Raw genomic sequence first — 22,160 nt, forward strand, 5'->3', positions numbered from 1 at the left:
GAGAGATGGTGAGTGATGACAGATTGACAGCAGAGGTAGAGATGGTGAGTGATGACAGATTGACAGCACACACATACATGCACACACTCACACACACATGCACGCACTCAGAAACCCCTCCCTCCCTCCTCCCTCTCTCACCCTTCGCTGAGGGCCTTGCTCTTCTCCAGGTCTTGGATAACATTGAGGAGGACCTTGATCTTCTCCTGGTTGGAGAGCAGACTCTCCTCCACATTGTGGAGACGCCCGTGGAGGCCCCCTGACACACACCCTTGTAACCCTCTGGGTACCCCCGCCTGGACCCCCGCCTGTAGCCCCACCAGCCCCCCTGGAGCCCCGTTGCATTGTGGGGCCAGATTGGCAGCAGGGGGAGCATGGGCGTCTTTTAATGGAGCATGGGTTTTGGAGGCTTCTGATTTCATTGGCTGTGCTGGTGATGTTTTGGGGTGCAGGGAAGGGGTGAGGGGTGTAGGTTTGAGTTGGGTCTGAAGGACAGGGGGTGCTGGTTTTGTGTTCACCTGGGCAGGGTGGCAGGGTTTGGGGGAGTTTTTAGGTGGGAGAAGGGGTGCGGCCAAGGATTTTGTGCCTATGAGGAGGACTGGGGTTGGCGGCTTGGTGGTGACTTGTATAGATGAGTCTTGTGGAGAGTTTTGGTTGTCAGATGACGTCTCTGTGTTTCTGTCTGGAAAACACTGTGTAGCTGGAGAAGATGTTGTCTTCATGGTGTGTGACTGTGTGTCTGTTGTCTGTGTGTGTGTTTCTTTCTGATGTAACCTGGGTAACCTGGGTTCTGGGTCTGTTGTGTGGGTATGTGTGTGTTGTGTATCCTTAGTGTTGGGACATGGGATCACAGGTGCATCTTTCGCAGGCAGAGTGTGTATCCTTTGGGTTGCATGTGGAGAGGGCAATGTCTGAGTTTGTGTTTGAGTGTTCTTCACAGCTGTGTGTGGGGTTGGTGGTGTGTGTGTGTGTGAGTTCAGAACAGGGGATTCTTTCCGGTTCTGGTTGGGGAGTACAGACTTTTTCCGGGGAGGAATCGGTAGAGTCTGGCTTTCTGTGATCAGATTTGCCGCTCGCCTGCGGCACGCTGTTGCCATGCAGATGGGTGGGGCCTGGGACTGTCTCCGCCCACAGGTTCCACAGAGGCGGGGCGACGATGATGTCATCATTCTACAGGGCCTTGGAGGCGTGGCATGAGAGCTCACAGACTGAGACAGACTCCCTGACCTCAGTCCAGGGCGAGACTTCTCCCCTCTAAGAGACTGGACCCTCCTCCTCTCTCTGATTGGCTCATTGCCCTCAGCACCCTCAGTGCAGACCCCGCCCACCACCTCAGGGGCGACCACACTCCCATTGGTGTATCGAGATGTCCATTTCCCGCTGGACCTATGGCCAGACTCCCTGGGATTGGCCCGTATGGCTTTGATCTGACAGTAGACTCCGCCCCCTGACCCTTGTGACCCCATGTCGTCCTTTGTCAGACTGTTGATGGCATTCTGACTCATCTCCTTGGAAATGGCAAATCCACTGCTGCCCCCAATGCTGCCTGAGTCACAAACAACCCCAGTCTCTGAGAACATTGTCGTTGCTGTGACGACATGGTTGTTTCCCCGTCCTGTCTCTGGGTGCTGCGTCCGTTTTGGCTGGCTGCGTTTGATTGATGGGAGGGTCCTAAGGCTGGGGGAGGTCTGCACCCCCACACTGCACAGCGGCCCCCATCGTCCCCCCGCCAGGGGCACCCCCAGCGCAGGCACCGGATTGGTCGGATCAGCCAACCTTCTGCCCATAGCCCCAGTCAATTGGCTCAGCCCCCAGAGGAGCTGGAAGGGGAGGAGCCACTCTGTGACATCCCAATGGGAGGAGGCAGTCTTATATCTGAGTGGAGAGATGAGTCACTGGTCTCTGTTTATCCAAGAGAAGAGTGTTGTTGAGAGAGAGATCTAGAGTTACAGTGGATTACTGTATTGTTGCTCATTGACCATAGAATCCATGGTTGTTCTGTCCCAGCTCTGCTTCTGTCACTGGTATGATGTCACCAATCAGTCTGACCATTGGTCGTCATGTCTCTGGGTTTTCATTTCTTGATTGGATGAGAGAAGAGGAGAGGAGAGGAGAGAAGAGAAGAGAAGAGGAGAGGAGAGGAGAGGAGAGGAGAGTAGAGGAGAGGAGAGGAGAGGAGAGGAGAAGAGAAGAGGAGGAAAGGAGAGGAGAGGAGAAGAGGAGGAAAGGAGAGGAGAGGAGAGGAGAGAAGAGAAGAGACTGGTTTAGCTGAGACCACTATAGTACCATCACCGCTTTACTGGCTACCTGGCTGCAGACTGGATCTCTCCACTGCAGGTGGAAAACCCCCTTGTGTCCCAAATGGCACCCTATGCCATTTATAGTACACAACTGTTGTAGTGCATCATATAGGGAATAGGGTGCCATTTGCGACACCACCTCCATACACAGACAGAATGTTCATGTTCAGATTTTTTCACATTGTTGCATGGATGTTAAGTGAAACCTAATCTGAAGATAATGTGAAAATGTTTAAGGTTAAGTTTAAGCATCAGCCAATTCAAATAATTGACTTAGTGTCAAGTGATAGAATGCTACTCTGTAGCTGGTCCCATCAGATAACCTGGCACATGTTAGCCCTATGCCAACCTCACCAGGTGACAGTGATTACTTCCTGTAACAAATTCATCAGCCTATCGAAGATCTTCAACCTTTTCTCCACAAGCCAATGGCATTTCTTAAAATAGGTCAACCTGGCCACCAGAGGGATACATGTGAACATCCAAATTCACTGTTTATCCGTATCACCATGGCAACAGGTGTCCCATGACAGGAGGTGTAGGGGGTCAAGGGGCAGTGTGAAAGGCAGTCATGTGTCGACATGTGTGTTTATGAGTTTTCATGAATGCGTGCATGTAAGGGCAGACTGTCTCTGAATGAGAGAAACGTTTTGAGAGAGATATTTTTACATCTCTGTCTGTCTGTCTGTCTGTCTGTCTGTCTGTCTGTCTGTCTGTCTGTCTGTCTGTCTGTCTGTCTGTCTGTCTGTCTGTCTGTCTGTGTGTGTGTGTGTGTGTGTGTGTGTGTGTGTGTGTGTGTGTGTGTGTGTGTGTGTGTGTGTGTGTGTGTGTTGATGGGAAGTTGAAGAGAATAGTTGAGAGAGAGGCCAGACTGAAAAAAAGAGAGCGGGGTGAGGTGGGGAAGAGATGTTGTGTAAAGTTAATCATGTAGACCTGTAACACCGCAGACACCTTTGTGCCTGCCTGCGGTCAGAGCATAATCAATAGACACAGAGAAGCTTCTCTTAAAGCATCGGCCACCACACTGAGACAGAAAGAGAGAGAGATTCTGAACAGTTGACTGGTATTTAAAAAGTTTTGAATATGTGTACATTCACTGAGGCACTGTGTGAGGACAGTGATGATCGGACGTAGTGTGTGTGTGACGGTGTTTGTTTCCTTGCTGTGGTTACAGTGGGCTGAAAGCTCCAGTGAATTGAGTCCCCTGTCACCTCAAGGTGAGCCTCATTTTTCACCCTTCGATTGGTGGCTGGTGTGCGTGCGTGTGTGTGAGGGCCGCTTTACTGCACAGTAATCAAGGACAGGACTATGTCTTCTCCAGGTCTCTGCTCAGACAGCTGCTCTGATGCAATATGCAAGTCACATGGTTTCACTGCCAAACATGGGTTCACAGCCCTTAGCCGTGGTATATTGGTCATATACCACACCCCCTCGGGCCTTATTGCTTAAATATTCCCAGTATGGAGATTATATCCAGAGGCAAAGATAATGCAGCTCTGATGTGTGTGTGTGTTTTCAGGATGCAGAATTGGGACAAGGAGAGGAAGTGGGGGAGAGGATTACTGTACTGGTCTCTTTCCAATTCATTAGCTTTGGGGTTAACAGCAGACACACACACTCTCTTTATGAGAAGAGCTAGTGAGGTGTACCAGTTTCCTCAGTATTCTTGTTTCTATTCAGACTGTGTTCTATTTATTTTGTTCTTTGTCTATTCTTGTTTTCTCTCCTTTTCCTCCTCCTCCCTCCTCTTCCTCCTCTTCCTCCTCCTCCTCCTTTTCCTCCTCCTCCCTCCTCTTCCTCCTCACTCCTCTCCTCCTTCTCTTCCTCCTTCTCACTCCTCTTCCTCCTCCTCCTCCTTCTCCTCCTCTTTCTCCTCTTCCTCCTCCTCCCTCATCTTCCTACTCCCTCCTTTCCCTCTTCCTCCTCCTTCCTCATCTTCCTACTCCCTCATTTTCCTCCTCCAATTACTCCCTCTTTTATCTCTATCCTTTTTTCCTTTTTATCTCTAAATATTCTCCATGATTTTTTTCTCTGTCTCTTCTCTCCCATCACTCACTGTCTCTCTTCTCTCCCATCACTCACTGTCTCTCTCTTCTCTCCCATCACTCATTGTCTGTCTCTCTTCTCTCCCGTCACTCACTGTCTGTCTCTCTTCTCTCCCATCACTCACTGTCTCTCTCATCTCTCCCATCACTCACTGTCTGTCTCTTCTCTCCCATCAATCACTGTCTCTCTCATCAATCACTGTCTCTCTCTCTTCTCTCCCATCACTCACTGTCTCTCTCTTCTCTCCCATCAATCACGGTCTCTCTCTCTTCTCTCCCATCAATCACGGTCTCTCTCTCTTCTCTCCCATCACTCACTGTCTGTCTCTTCTCTCCCATCACTCACTGACTGTCTCTTCTCTCCCATCACTCACTGTCTCTCTCTTCTCTCCCATCACTCACTGTCTCGTTCTCTTCTTTCCCATCACTCACTGTCTCTCTCTCTTCTCTCTCATCACTCACTGTCTGTCTCTCCTCTCCCATCCTTGGCTGAATCATACCAAAGACTGTACAAATAGGACCTGCTGGGCTCCCGAGTGGGGCAGCGGTCTAAGGCACTGCATTTCATTGCAAGAAGGGGCACTGCAGTCCCTGGTTCAAATCCAGGCTGCATCACATCCAGCCGTGATTGGGAGTCCCATAGGGCGGCCGGGGTGGGCCGTCATTGTAAATAAGAATATGTTCTTAACGGACTTGAAAAGTTAAATAAATGTTAAATAAAGAAGAATGATAGTAAGTGCATCTCTGCTTGTCTAGCGTTAAGGAGAAAGATTGCGGGTAAGGCCCTAAGATAAACTAACGTCCTGTCCAGGGGGTGTACTTGTCCATCCAGCTGCCTCATGCTACAGAAACAGGAGATAGACTAACATCCTGTCCAGGGGGTGTACTTGTCCATTCAGCTGCCTCATGCTACAGAAACAGGAGATAGACTAACGTCCTGTCCAGGGGGTGTACTTGTTCATTCAGCTGCCTCATGCTACAGAAACAGGAGATAGACTAACGTTCTGTCCAGGGGGTGTACTTGTCCATCCAGCTGCCTCATGCTACAGAAACAGGAGATAGACTAACGTTCTGTCCAGGGGGTGTACTTGTCCATCCAGCTGCCTCATGCTACAGAAACAGGAGATAGACTAACATCCTGTCCAGGGGGTGTACTTGTCCATCCAGCTGCCTCATGCTACAGAAACAGGAGATAGACTAACATCCTGTCCAGGGGGTGTACTTGTCCATTCAGCTGCCTCATGCTACAGAAACAGGAGATAGACTAACATCCTGTCCAGGGGGTGTACTTGTCTATCCAGCTGCCTCATGCTACAGAAACAGGAGATAGACTAACATCCTGTCCAGGGGGTGTACTTGTCCATCCAGCTGACTCATGCTACAGAAACATTAGATAGACTATCATCCTGTCCAGGGGGTGTACTTGTCCATTCAGCTGCCTCATGCTACAGAAACAGGAGATAGACTAACATCCTGTCCAGGGGGTGTACTTGTCCATCCAGCTGCCTCATGCTACAGAAACAGGAGATAGACATACCACCTGTCCCTGGGGCGGCAGGGTAGCCTAGTGGTTAGAGCGTTGGACTAGTATCCGGAAGGTTGCAAGTTCAAACCCGCGAGCTGACAAGGTACACATCTGCCGTCATTGAAAATAAGAATTTGTTCTTAACTGACTTGCCTGGTTAAATAAAGGTAAAGTTTAATATTTAAAAAAAGTGTTAAGTACCTAGGTGTCTGGCTAGACTGTAAACTCTCCTTCCAGACTCATATCAAACATCTCCGCAACAAAGCCTCGGCCAAACTTACCCTAGTAAAGCTGACTATCCTACCGATCCTCGACTTCGGCGATGTCATCTACAAAATAGCTTCCAATAAACTGGATGCAGTTTATCACAGTGCCGTCCGTTTTGTTACTAAAGCACCTTATACCACCCACCACTGCGACCTGTATGCTCTATTTCTCTCTGTCATCACTATATCATTAGCCCCTTGTCTATTTCTCACTGTCATCACTATATCATTAGCCCCTTGTCTATTTCTCTCTGTCATCACTATATCATTAGCCCCTTGTCTATTTCTCTCTGTCATCACTATATCATTAGGCCCTTGTCTATTTCTCTCTGTCATCACTATATCATTAGCTCCTGTCTATTTCTCTCTGTCATCGCTATATCATTAGCCCCTTGTCTATTTCTCTCTGTCATCACTATATCATTACCCCCTGTCTATTTCTCTCTGTTATCACTATATCATTACCCCCTGTCTATTTCTCTCTGTCATCACCATATCATTAGCTCCCTGTCTATTTCTCTGTCATCACTATATCATTAGCTCCTGTCTATTTCTCTCTGTCATCACTATATCATTAGCTCCTGTCTATTTCTCTCTGTCATCGCTATATCATTAGCCCCTTGTCTATTTCTCTCTGTCATCACTATATCATTACCCCCTGTCTATTTCTCTCTGTTATCACTATATCATTACCCCCTGTCTATTTCTCTCTGTCATCACTATATCATTAGCTCCCTGTCTATTTCTCTGTCATCACTATATCATTAGCTCCTGTCTATTTCTCTCTGTCATCACTATATCATTACCCCCTGTCTATTTCTCTCTGTCATCACTATATCATTAGCCCCTGTCTATTTCTTTCTGTCATCACTATATCATTAGCCCCTTGTCTATTTCTCTCTGTCATCACTATATCATTAGCCCCTGTCTATTTCTCTCTGTCATCACTATATCATTACCCCCTGTCTATTTCTTTCTGTTATCACTATATCATTAGCTCCTGTCTATTTCTCTCTGTTATCACTATATCATTACCCCCTGTCTATTTCTCTCTGTCATCACTATATCATTAGCCCCTGTCTATTTCTCTCTGTCATCACTATATCATCAGCTCCCTGTCTATTTCTCTCTGTCATCACTATATCATTACCCCCTGTCTATTTCTCTCTGTCATCACTATATCATCAGCTCCCTGTCTATTTCTCTCTGTCATCACTATATCATTACCCCCTTGTCTATTTCTCTCTGTTATCACTATATCATTACCCCCTGTCTATTTCTCTCTGTCATCACTATATCATTAGCTCCTGTCTATTTCTCTCTGTCATCACTATATCATCAGCTCCCTGTCTATTTCTCTCTGTCATCACTATATCATTACCCCCTGTCTATTTCTCTCTGTCATCACTATATCATTAGCCCCTGTCTATTTCTCTCTGTCATCACTATATCATTACCCCCTGTCTATTTCTCTCTGTCATCACTATATCATTAGCCCCTGTCTATTTCTCTCTGTCATCACTATATCATTACCCCCTGTCTATTTCTTTCTGTCATCACTATATCATTAGCCCCTGTCTATTTCTCTCTGTCATCAATATATCATTAGCTCCTGTCTATTTCTCTCTGTCATCACTATATCATTACCCCCTGTCTATTTCTCTCTGTCATCACTATATCATTACCCCCTGTCTATTTCTCTCTGTTATCACTATATCATTACCCCCTGTCTATTTCTCTCTGTCATCACTATATCATTACCCCCGGTCTAATTCTCTCTGTCATCACTATATCATTAGCTCCCGGTCTATTTCTCTCTGTCATCACTATATCATTACCCCCTGTCTATTTCTCTCTGTCATCACTATATCATTACCCCCTGTCTAATTCTCTCTGTCATCACTATATCATTACCCCTGTCTATTTCTCTCTGTCATCACTATATCATTACCCCCTGTCTATTTCTCTCTGTTATCACTATATCATTACCCCCTGTCTATTTCTCTCTGTCATCATCAATTCTCTATATCATTAGCTCCCCTGTCTATTTCTCTCTGTCATCACTATATCATTACCCCTGTCTATTTCTCTCTGTTATCACTATATCATTACCCCTTGTCTATTTCTCTCTGTCATCACTATATCATTACCCCCTGTCTATTTCTCTCTGTTATCACTATATCATTAGCTCCTGTCTATTTCTCTCTGTTATCACTATATCATTACCCCCTGTCTATTTCTCTCTGTTATCACTATATCATTAGCTCCTGTCTATTTCTCTCTGTCATATATCATTAGCTCCCTGTCTATTTCTCTCTGTTATCACTATATCATTACCCTTGTCTATTTCTCTCTGTCATCACTATATCATTACCCCTGTCTATTTCTCTCTGTCATCACTATATCATTAGCTCCTGTCTATTTCTCTCTGTTATCATATATCATTACCCCTTGTCTATTTCTCTCTGTCATCACTATATCATTACGCCCTTGTCTATTTCTCTCTGTTATCACTATATCATTACCCCTTGTCTATTTCTCTCTGTCATCACTATATCATTAGCCCCTTGTCTATTTCTCTCTGTTATCACTATATCATTACCCCCTGTCTATTTCTCTCTGTCATCACTATATCATTACCCCCTGTCTATTTCTCTCTGACATCACTATATCATTAGCTCCCTGTCTATTTCTCTCTGTCATCACTATATCATTACCCCCTGTCTATTTCTCTCTGTTATCACTATATCATTACCCCCTGTCTATTTCTCTCTGTTATCACTATATCATTTCCCCCTGTCTATTTCTCTCTGTCATCACTATATCATTACCCCCTGTCTATTTCTCTCTGTTATCACTATATCATTACCCCCTGTCTATTTCTCTCTGTCATCACTATATCATTACCCCCTGTCTATTTCTCTCTGTCATCACTATATCATTAGCCCCTGTCTATTTCTTTCTGTCATCACTATATCATTAGCCCCTTGTCTATTTCTCTCTGTCATCACTATATCATTAGCCCCTGTCTATTTCTCTCTGTCATCACTATATCATTACCCCCTGTCTATTTCTTTCTGTTATCACTATATCATTAGCTCCTGTCTATTTCTCTCTGTTATCACTATATCATTACCCCCTGTCTATTTCTCTCTGTCATCACTATATCATTACCCCCTGTCTATTTCTCTCTGTCATCACTATATCATTACCCCCTGTCTAATTCTCTCTGTCATCACTATATCATTACCCCTGTCTATTTCTCTCTGTCATCACTATATCATTACCCCCTGTCTATTTCTCTCTGTTATCACTATATCATTACCCCCTGTCTATTTCTCTCTGTCATCACTATATCATTACCCCCGGTCTAATTCTCTCTGTCATCACTATATCATTAGCTCCCGGTCTATTTCTCTCTGTCATCACTATATCATTACCCCCTGTCTATTTCTCTCTGTTATCACTATATCATTACCCCTTGTCTATTTCTCTCTGTCATCACTATATCATTACCCCATGTCTATTTCTCTCTGTTATCACTATATCATTAGCTCCTGTCTATTTCTCTCTGTTATCACTATATCATTACCCCCTGTCTATTTCTCTCTGTTATCACTATATCATTAGCTCCTGTCTATTTCTCTCTGTCATCACTATATCATTAGCTCCCTGTCTATTTCTCTCTGTTATCACTATATCATTACCCCTTGTCTATTTCTCTCTGTCATCACTATATCATTACCCCCTGTCTATTTCTCTCTGTCATCACTATATCATTAGCTCCCTGTCTATTTCTCTCTGTTATCACTATATCATTACCCCTTGTCTATTTCTCTCTGTCATCACTATATCATTACGCCCTTGTCTATTTCTCTCTGTTATCACTATATCATTACCCCTTGTCTATTTCTCTCTGTCATCACTATATCATTAGCCCCTTGTCTATTTCTCTCTGTTATCACTATATCATTACCCCCTGTCTATTTCTCTCTGTCATCACTATATCATTACCCCCTGTCTATTTCTCTCTGTCATCACTATATCATTAGCCCCTGTCTATTTCTTTCTGTCATCACTATATCATTAGCCCCTTGTCTATTTCTCTCTGTCATCACTATATCATTAGCCCCTGTCTATTTCTCTCTGTCATCACTATATCATTACCCCCTGTCTATTTCTTTCTGTTATCACTATATCATTAGCTCCTGTCTATTTCTCTCTGTTATCACTATATCATTACCCCCTGTCTATTTCTCTCTGTCATCACTATATCATTAGCCCCTGTCTATTTCTCTCTGTCATCACTATATCATTACCCCCTGTCTATTTCTCTCTGTCATCACTATATCATTAGCCCCTGTCTATTTCTCTCTGTCATCACTATATCATTACCCCCTGTCTATTTCTTTCTGTCATCACTATATCATTAGCCCCTGTCTATTTCTCTCTGTCATCAATATATCATTAGCTCCTGTCTATTTCTCTCTGTCATCACTATATCATTACCCCCTGTCTATTTCTCTCTGTCATCACTATATCATTACCCCCTGTCTATTTCTCTCTGTTATCACTATATCATTACCCCCTGTCTATTTCTCTCTGTCATCACTATATCATTACCCCCGGTCTAATTCTCTCTGTCATCACTATATCATTAGCTCCCGGTCTATTTCTCTCTGTCATCACTATATCATTACCCCCTGTCTATTTCTCTCTGTCATCACTATATCATTACCCCTGTCTAATTCTCTCTGTCATCACTATATCATTACCCTGTCTATTTCTCTCTGTCATCACTATATCATTACCCCCTGTCTATTTCTCTCTGTTATCACTATATCATTACCCCTGTCTATTTCTCTCTGTCATCACTATATCATTACCCCGGTCTAATTCTCTGTCATCACTATATCATTAGCTCCCGGTCTATTTCTCTCTGTCATCACTATATCATTACCCCCTGTCTATTTCTCTCTGTTATCACTATATCATTACCCCTTGTCTATTTCTCTCTGTCATCACTATATCATTACCCCCTAACTATTTCTCTCTGTTATCACTATATCATTAGCTCCTGTCTATTTCTCTCTGTTATCACTATATCATTACCCCCTGTCTATTTCTCTCTGTTATCACTATATCATTACCCCCTGTCTATTTCTCTCTGTTATCACTATATCATTACCCCCTGTCTATTTCTCTCTGTCATCACTATATCATTACCCCCTGTCTATTTCTCTCTGTCATCACTATATCATTAGCCCCTGTCTATTTCTTTCTGTCATCACTATATCATTAGCCCCTTGTCTATTTCTCTCTGTCATCACTATATCATTAGCCCCTGTCTATTTCTCTCTGTCATCACTATATCATTACCCCCTGTCTATTTCTTTCTGTTATCACTATATCATTAGCTCCTGTCTATTTCTCTCTGTTATCACTATATCATTACCCCTGTCTATTTCTCTCTGTCATCACTATATCATTACCCCCTGTCTATTTCTCTCTGTCATCACTATATCATTACCCCCTGTCTAATTCTCTCTGTCATCACTATATCATTACCCCTGTCTATTTCTCTCTGTCATCACTATATCATTACCCCCTGTCTATTTCTCTCTGTTATCACTATATCATTACCCCCTGTCTATTTCTCTCTGTCATCACTATATCATTACCCCCGGTCTAATTCTCTCTGTCATCACTATATCATTAGCTCCCGGTCTATTTCTCTCTGTCATCACTATATCATTACCCCCTGTCTATTTCTCTCTGTTATCACTATATCATTACCCCTTGTCTATTTCTCTCTGTCATCACTATATCATTACCCCATGTCTATTTCTCTCTGTTATCACTATATCATTAGCTCCTGTCTATTTCTCTCTGTTATCACTATATCATTACCCCCTGTCTATTTCTCTCTGTTATCACTATATCATTAGATCCTGTCTATTTCTCTCTGTCATCACTATATCATTAGCTCCTGTCTATTTCTCTCTGTTATCACTATATCATTACCCTTGTCTATTTCTCTCTGTCATCACTATATCATTACCCCCTGTCTATTTCTCTCTGTCATCACTATATCATTAGCTCCCTGTCTATTTCTCTCTGTTATCACTATATCATTACCCCTTGTCTATTTCTCTCTGTCATCACTATATCATTACGCCCTTGTCTATTTCTCTCTGTTATCACTATATCATTACCCTTGTCTATTTCTCTCTGTCATCACTATATCATTAGCCCCTTGTCTATTTCTCTCTGTTATCACTATATCATTACCCCCTGTCTATTTCTCTCTGTCATCACTATATCATTACCCCCTGTCTATTTCTCTCTGTCATCACTATATCATTAGCCCCTGTCTATTTCTTTCTGTCATCACTATATCATTAGCCCCTTGTCTATTTCTCTCTGTCATCACTATATCATTAGCCCCTGTCTATTTCTCTCTGTCATCACTATATCATTACCCCCTGTCTATTTCTTTCTGTTATCACTATATCATTAGCTCCTGTCTATTTCTCTCTGTTATCACTATATCATTACCCCCTGTCTATTTCTCTCTGTCATCACTATATCATTAGCCCCTGTCTATTTCTCTCTGTCATCACTATATCATTACCCCTGTCTATTTCTCTCTGTCATCACTATATCATTAGCCCCTGTCTATTTCTCTCTGTCATCACTATATCATTACCCCCTGTCTATTTCTTTCTGTCATCACTATATCATTAGCCCCTGTCTATTTCTCTCTGTCATCAATATATCATTAGCTCCTGTCTATTTCTCTCTGTCATCACTATATCATTACCCCCTGTCTATTTCTCTCTGTCATCACTATATCATTACCCCCTGTCTATTTCTCTCTGTTATCACTATATCATTACCCCCTGTCTATTTCTCTCTGTCATCACTATATCATTACCCCCGGTCTAATTCTCTCTGTCATCACTATATCATTAGCTCCCGGTCTATTTCTCTCTGTCATCACTATATCATTACCCCTGTCTATTTCTCTCTGTCATCACTATATCATTACCCCTGTCTAATTCTCTCTGTCATCACTATATCATTACCCCTGTCTATTTCTCTCTGTCATCACTATATCATTACCCCCTGTCTATTTCTCTCTGTTATCACTATATCATTACCCCTGTCTATTTCTCTCTGTCATCACTATATCATTACCCCGGTCTAATTCTCTCTGTCATCACTATATCATTAGCTCCCGGTCTATTTCTCTCTGTCATCACTATATCATTACCCCTGTCTATTTCTCTCTGTTATCACTATATCATTACCCCTTGTCTATTTCTCTCTGTCATCACTATATCATTACCCCCTAACTATTTCTCTCTGTTATCACTATATCATTAGCTCCTGTCTATTTCTCTCTGTTATCACTATATCATTACCCCCTGTCTATTTCTCTCTGTTATCACTATATCATTAGCTCCTGTCTATTTCTCTCTGTCATCACTATATCATTAGCTCCCTGTCTATTTCTCTCTGTTATCACTATATCATTACCCCTTGTCTATTTCTCTCTGTCATCACTATATCATTACCCCCTGTCTATTTCTCTCTGTCATCACTATATCATTAGCTCCCTGTCTATTTCTCTCTGTTATCACTATATCATTACCCCTTGTCTATTTCTCTCTGTCATCACTATATCATTACGCCCTTGTCTATTTCTCTCTGTTATCACTATATCATTACCCCTTGTCTATTTCTCTCTGTCATCACTATATCATTAGCCCCTTGTCTATTTCTCTCTGTTATCACTATATCATTACCCCCTGTCTATTTCTCTCTGTCATCACTATATCATTACCCCCTGTCTATTTCTCTCTGTCATCACTATATCATTAGCTCCCTGTCTATTTCTCTCTGTCATCACTATATCATTACCCCCTGTCTATTTCTCTCTGTTATCACTATATCATTACCCCCTGTCTATTTCTCTCTGTCATCACTATATCATTACCCCCGGTCTAATTCTCTCTGTCATCACTATATCATTAGCTCCCGGTCTATTTCTCTCTGTCATCACTATATCATTACCCCCTGTCTATTTCTCTCTGTTATCACTATATCATTACCCCTTGTCTATTTCTCTCTGTCATCACTATATCATTACCCCCTAACTATTTCTCTCTGTTATCACTATATCATTAGCTCCTGTCTATTTCTCTCTGTTATCACTATATCATTACCCCCTGTCTATTTCTCTCTGTTATCACTATATCATTAGCTCCTGTCTATTTCTCTCTGTCATCACTATATCATTAGCTCCCTGTCTATTTCTCTCTGTTATCACTATATCATTACCCCTTGTCTATTTCTCTCTGTCATCACTATATCATTACCCCCTGTCTATTTCTCTCTGTCATCACTATATCATTAGCTCCCTGTCTATTTCTCTCTGTTATCACTATATCATTACCCCTTGTCTATTTCTCTCTGTCATCACTATATCATTACGCCCTTGTCTATTTCTCTCTGTTATCACTATATCATTACCCCTTGTCTATTTCTCTCTGTCATCACTATATCATTAGCCCCTTGTCTATTTCTCTCTGTTATCACTATATCATTACCCCCTGTCTATTTCTCTCTGTCATCACTATATCATTACCCCCTGTCTATTTCTCTCTGTCATCACTATATCATTAGCTCCCTGTCTATTTCTCTCTGTCATCACTATATCATTACCCCCTGTCTATTTCTCTCTGTTATCACTATATCATTACCCCCTGTCTATTTCTCTCTGTTATCACTATATCATTTCCCCCTGTCTATTTCTCTCTGTCATCACTATATCATTACCCCCTGTCTATTTCTCTCTGTTATCACTATATCATTACCCCCTGTCTATTTCTCTCTGTCATCACTATATCATTACCCCCTGTCTATTTCTCTCTGTCATCACTATATCATTAGCCCCTGTCTATTTCTCTCTGTCATCACTATATCATTAGCTCCCTGTCTATTTCTCTCTGTCATCACTATATCATTAGCCCCTGTCTATTTCTCTCTGTCATCACTATATCATTAGCTCCCTGTCTATTTCTCTCTGTCATCACTATATCATTAGCTCCCTGTATATTTCTCTCTGTTATCACTATATCATTAGCCCCTGTCTATTTGTCTCTGTCATCACTATATCATTACCCCCTGTCTATTTCTCTCTGTCATCACTATATCATTAGCTCCCTGTCTATTTATCTCTGTCATCACTATATCATTACCCCCTGTCTATTTCTCTCTGTTATCACTATATCATTACCCCCTGTCTATTTCTCTCTGTTATCACTATATCATTACCCCCTGTCTATTTCTCTCTGTCATCACTATATCATTACCCCCTGTCTATTTCTCTCTGTTATCACTATATCATTACCCCCTGTCTATTTCTCTCTGTCATCACTATATCATTACCCCCTGTCCATTTCTCTCTGTCATCACTATATCATTAGCCCCTGTCTATTTCTCTCTGTCATCACTATATCATTAGCTCCCTGTCTATTTCTCTCTGTCATCACTATATCATTAGCCCCTGTCTATTTCTCTCTGTCATCACTATATCATTAGCTCCCTGTCTATTTCTCTCTGTCATCACTATATCATTACCCCCTTGTCTATTTCTCTCTGTTATCACTATATCATTACCCCCTGTCTATTTCTCTCTGTCATCACTATATCATTAGCTCCTGTCTATTTCTCTCTGTCATCACTATATCATCAGCTCCCTGTCTATTTCTCTCTGTCATCACTATATCATTACCCCCTGTCTATTTCTCTCTGTCATCACTATATCATTAGCCCCTTGTCTATTTCTCTCTGTCATCACTATATCATTAGCCCCTTGTCTATTTCTCTCTGTCATTACTATATCATTACCCCCTGTCTATTTCTCTCTGTTATCACTATATCATTACCCCCTGTCTATTTCTCTCTCTCATCACTATATCATTAGCCCCTGTCTATTTCTCTCTGTCATCACTATATCATTAGCCCCTGTCTATTTCTCTCTGTCATCACTATATCATTACCCCCTGTCTATTTCTTTCTGTTATCACTATATCATTAGCTCCTGTCTATTTCTCTCTGTTATCACTATATCATTACCCCCTGTCTATTTCTCTCTGTCATCACTATATCATTAGCCCCTGTCTATTTCTCTCTGTCATCACTATATCATCAGCTCCCTGTCTATTTCTCTCTGTCATCACTATATCATTACCCCCTGTCTATTTCTCTCTGTCATCACTATATCATCAGCTCCCTGTCTATTTCTCTCTGTCATCACTATATCATTACCCCCTTGTCTATTTCTCTCTGTTATCACTATATCATTACCCCCTGTCTATTTCTCTCTGTCATCACTATATCATTAGCTCCTGTCTATTTCTCTCTGTCATCACTATATCATCAGCTCCCTGTCTATTTCTCTCTGTCATCACTATATCATTACCCCCTGTCTATTTCTCTCTGTCATCACTATATCATTAGCCCCTTGTCTATTTCTCTCTGTCATCACTATATCATTAGCCCCTTGTCTATTTCTCTCTGTCATTACTATATCATTACCCCCTGTCTATTTCTCTCTGTTATCACTATATCATTACCCCCTGTCTATTTCTCTCTCTCATCACTATATCATTAGCCCCTGTCTATTTCTCTCTGTCATCACTATATCATTACCCCCTGTCTATTTCTCTCTGTTATCACTATATCATTACCCCCTTGTCTATTTCTCTCTGTCATCACTATATCATTACCCCCTGTCTATTTCTCTCTGTCATCACTATATCATTAGCCCCTGTCTATTTCTCTCTGTCATCACTATATCATTACCCCCTGTCTATTTCTCTCTGTCATCACTATATCATTAGCCCCTGTCTATTTCTCTCTGTCATCACTATATCATTACCCCCTGTCTATTTCTTTCTGTCATCACTATATCATTAGCCCCTGTCTATTTCTCTCTGTCATCAATATATCATTAGCTCCTGTCTATTTCTCTCTGTCATCACTATATCATTACCCCCTGTCTATTTCTCTCTGTCATCACTATATCATTACCCCCTGTCAATTTCTCTCTGTTATCACTATATCATTACCCCCTGTCTATTTCTCTCTGTTATCACTATATCATTACCCCCTGTCTAATTCTCTCTGTCATCACTATATCATTAGCTCCCGGTCTATTTCTCTCTGTCATCACTATATCATTACCCCCTGTCTATTACTCTCTGTCATCACTATATCATTACCCCCTGTCTAATTCTCTCTGTCATCACTATATCATTACCCCCTGTCTATTTCTCTCTGTTATCACTATATCATTACCCCTTGTCTATTTCTCTCTGTCATCACTATATCATTACCCCCTGTCTATTTCTCTCTGTCATCACTATATCATTAGCTCCCTGTCTATTTCTCTCTGTTATCACTATATCATTACCCCTTGTCTATTTCTCTCTGTCATCACTATATCATTACCCCCTTGTCTATTTCTCTCTGTCATCACTATATCATTACCCCCTGTCTATTTCTCTCTGTCATCACTATATCATTAGCCCCTTGTCTATTTCTCTCTGTTATCACTATATCATTACCCCCTGTCTATTTCTCTCTGTCATCACTATATCATTACCCCTGTCTATTTCTCTCTGTCATCACTATATCATTAGCTCCTGTCTATTTCTCTCTGTCATCACTATATCATTACCCCTGTCTATTTCTCTCTGTTATCACTATATCATTACCCCTGTCTATTTCTCTCTGTTATCACTATATCATTACCCCTGTCTATTTCTCTCTGTCATCACTATATCATTACCCCCTGTCTATTTCTCTCTGTTATCACTATATCATTACCCCCTGTCTATTTCTCTCTGTCATCACTATATCATTAGCCCCTGTCTATTTCTCTCTGTCATCACTATATCATTAGCTCCCTGTCTATTTCTCTCTGTCATCACTATATCATTAGCCCCTGTCTATTTCTCTCTGTCATCACTATATCATTAGCTCCCTGTCTATTTCTCTCTGTCATCACTATATCATTAGCTCCCTGTCTATTTCTCTCTGTTATCACTATATCATTAGCCCCTGTCTATTTCTCTCTGTTATCACTATATCATTAGCCCCTGTCTATTTCTCTCTGTTATCACTATATCATTACCCCCTGTCTATTTCTCTCTGTTATCACTATATCATTAGCCCCTGTCTATTTCTCTCTGTTATCACTATATCATTAGCTCCCTGTCTATTTCTCTCTGTCATCACTATATCATTAGCCCCTGTCTATTTCTCTCTGTCATCACTATATCATTAGCTCCCTGTCTATTTCTCTCTCTCATCACTATATCATTAGCCCCTGTCTATTTCTCTCTGTCATCACTATATCATTAGCCCCTTGTCTATTTCTCTCTGTCATCACTATATCATTAGCCCCTGTCTATTTCTCTCTGTCATCACTATATCATTAGCCCCTTGTCTATTTCTCTCTGTCATCACTATATCATTAGCTCCCTGTCTATTTCTCTCTGTCATCACTATATCATTAGCTCCCTGTCTATTTCTCTCTGTCATCACTATATCATTACCCCCTGTCTATTTCTCTCTGTCATCACTATATCATTAGCCCCTGTCTATTTCTTTCTGTCATCACTATAACATTAGCCCCTTGTCTATTTCTCTCTGTCATCACTATATCATTAGCCCCTGTCTATTTCTCTCTGTCATCACTATATCATTAGCCCCTTGGCTATTTCTCTCTGTTATCACTATATCATTACCCCCTGTATATTTCTCTCTGTCATCACTATATCATTAGCCCCTGTCTATTTCTCTCTGTCATCACTATATCATTAGCCCCTTGGCTATTTCTCTCTGTTATCACTATATCATTACCCCCTGTCTATTTCTCTCTGTCATCACTATATCATTAGCTCCTGTCTATTTCTCTCTGTCATCACTATATCATCAGCTCCCTGTCTATTTCTCTCTGTCGTCACTATATCATTACCCCCTGTCTATTTCTCTCTGTCATCACTATATCATTAGCCCCTTGTCTATTTCTCTCTGTCATCACTATATCATTAGCCCCTTGTCTATTTCTCTCTGTCATCACTATATCATTACCCCCTGTCTATTTCTCTCTGTTATCACTATATCATTACCCCCTGTCTATTTCTCTCTGTCATCACTATATCATTAGCCCCTTGTCTATTTCTCTCTGTCATCACTATATCATTACCCCCTGTCTATTTCTCTCTGTCATCACTATATCATTAGCCCCTTGTCTATTTCTCTCTGTCATCACTATATCATTACCCCCTGTCTATTTATCTCTGTTATCACTATATCATTACCCCCTGTCTATTTCTCTCTATCATCACTATATCATTAGCCCCTGTCTATTTCTCTCTGTCATCACTATATCATTAGCCCCTGTCTATTTCTCTCTGTCATCACTATATCATTACCCCCTGTCTATTTCTCTCTGTCATCACTATATCATTAGCCCCTGTCTATTTCTCTCTGTCATCACTATATCATTACCCCCTGTCTATTTCTTTCTGTCATCACTATATCATTAGCCCCTGTCTATTTCTCTCTGTCATCACTATATCATTAGCCCCTGTCTATTTCTCTCTGTCATCACTATATCATTACCCCCTGTCTATTTCTCTCTGTCATCACTATATCATTAGCCCCTGTCTATTTCTCTCTGTCATCACTATATCAGTAGCCCCTGTCTATTTCTCTCTGTCATCACTATATCATTACCCCCTGTCTATTTCTCTCTGTCATCACTATATCATTAGCCCCTGTCTATTTCTCTCTGTTATCACTATATCATTAGCTCCCTGTCTATTTCGCTCTGTCATCACTATATCATTAGCCCCTGTCTATTTCTCTCTGTCATCACTATATCATTACCCTTTGTCTATTTCTCTCTGTCATCGCTATATCATTAGCCCCTTGTCTATTTCTCTCTGTCATCGCTATATCATTAGCCGGGCGGCAGGGTGGGCTAGTGGTTAGAGCGTTGGACTTGTAACCGGAAGGTTGTGAGTTCAAACCCCCGAGCTGACAAGGTACAAATCTGTCGTTCTGCCCCTGAACAGGCAGTTAACCCACTATTCCCAGGCTGTCATAGAAAATAAGAATGTGTTCTTAACTGACTTGCCTGGTCAAATATATATATTTTTTAAAGCCCCTGTCTATTTCTCTCTGTTATCGCTATATCATTAGCCCACTGTCTTTGTCTGTCATACCTATATCATTATCCCACTGTCTATTTCTCTCTGTCATCACTATATCATTATCCCCCTGTCTATTACTCTCTGTCATCACTATATCATTAGCCCCCTGTCTTTGTCTCTGTCATCCCTATATCATTATCCCACTGTCTTTGTCTCTGTCATCCCTATATCATTAGCCCCCTGTCTATTTCTCTCTGTCATCCCTATATCATTATCCCACTGTCTTTGTCTCTGTCATCCCTATATCATTATCCCACTGTCTTTGTCTGTCATACCTATATCATTATCCCACTGTCTATCTGTCATCACTATATCATTATCCCCCTGTCTCTCTCTCATTGCTATATCATTATCCACCTGTCTCTCTCTCATCCCTATATCATTATCCCCCTGTCTCTCTCTCATACCTATATCATTATCCCACTGTCTATTTCTCTCTCTCATCCCTATATCATTAGCCCCAGTCTATTTGTCTCCGTCATCCCTATATCATTAGCCCCCTGTCTTTATCTCTGTCATCCCTATATCATTATCCCACTCTCTTTGTCTCTGTCATCGCTATACCATCATCCCACTGTCGCTCTGTCATCCCTACATCATTATCCCCTGTCACTCTCTCATCCCTATATCATTATCCCCCTGTCTTTGTCTCTGTCATCCCTATATCATTAGCCCCCTGTCTTTATCTCTGTCATCCCTATATCATTATCCCACTCTCTTTGTCTCTGTCATCGCTATACCATCATCCCACTGTCGCTCTGTCATCCCTACATCATTATCCCCCTGTCACTCTCTCATCCCTATATCATTATCCCCCTGTCTTTGTCTCTGTCATCCCTATATCATTAGCCCCCTGTCTTTATCTCTGTCATCCCTATATCATTATCCCACTCTCTTTGTCTCTGTCATCGCTATACCATCATCCCACTGTCGCTCTGTCATCCCTACATCATTATCCCCCTGTCTCTCTGTCATCCCTATATCATTATCCCCCTGTCTTTGTCTCTGTCATCCCTATATCATTAGCCCCTGTCTTTATCTCTGTCATCCCTATATCATTATCCCACTCTCTTTGTCTCTGTCATCGCTATACCATCATCCCACTGTCTCTCTGTCATCCCTACATCATTATCCCCCTGTCACTCTCTCATCCCTATATCATTATCCCCCTGTCTTTGTCTCTGTCATCCCTATATCATTAGCCCCCTGTCTTTATCTCTGTCATCCCTATATCATTATCCCACTCTCTTTGTCTCTGTCATCGCTATACCATCATCCCACTGTCTCTCTGTCATCCCTACATCATTATCCCCCTGTCTTTGTCTCTGTCATCCCTATATCATTATCCACTTGTCTCTCTCGCATACCTATATCATCATCCCACTGTCTCTCTGTCATCCCTATATCATCACCCCCCCCCCCACACACACACACACACACACACACACACACACAGACACACACACACACACACACACACACACTCCTCCCTCTATGCTGTCTGTCTGTCTGTCTGTCTGTCTCTAACTCGTCTTTCCTCCCTCTGTGCTGTCTGTCTGTCTGTCTCTCTCTCTCTCCCTCTCTGTCTCCTCTCCTCCCTCTCTCAATCTATGTCTATTTCTACCTCTCGGTGTTTACTTTCCATCAGTCTGGGCCTCTGTTAGAACCCAGGGTACTGAAGGAGGTAAAGTGGAGTGGGCAAAAGGGAACAGTGAGCACACATATGC

The 22,160-nt window shown here is 41.9% G+C and overlaps 2 protein-coding genes across 2 annotated transcripts in view; one reads left to right on the plus strand and one right to left on the minus strand.

Moving 5' to 3' along the window:
* LOC115127015 (dedicator of cytokinesis protein 2-like) overlaps positions 1-22,160 on the plus strand; it is a 192,817-nt gene that overhangs the window by 110,826 nt on the left and 59,831 nt on the right. The gene's annotated exons all lie outside the window — the stretch shown is intronic.
* LOC135571779 (uncharacterized) overlaps positions 1-22,160 on the minus strand; it is a 43,418-nt gene that overhangs the window by 20,124 nt on the left and 1,134 nt on the right. Inside the window, exon 2 of the mRNA XM_065018542.1 lies at positions 142-2,080. Coding sequence (XP_064874614.1) covers positions 142-1,787 — 1,646 coding nt within the window. The 5' untranslated portion in view covers positions 1,788-2,080. The remainder of the gene's footprint in view (positions 1-141; positions 2,081-22,160) is intronic.

Source organism: Oncorhynchus nerka, linkage group LG5 (genome assembly GCF_034236695.1).
Source record: "Oncorhynchus nerka isolate Pitt River linkage group LG5, Oner_Uvic_2.0, whole genome shotgun sequence".
In the NCBI taxonomy this organism is placed as follows: domain Eukaryota; kingdom Metazoa; phylum Chordata; class Actinopteri; order Salmoniformes; family Salmonidae; genus Oncorhynchus; species Oncorhynchus nerka.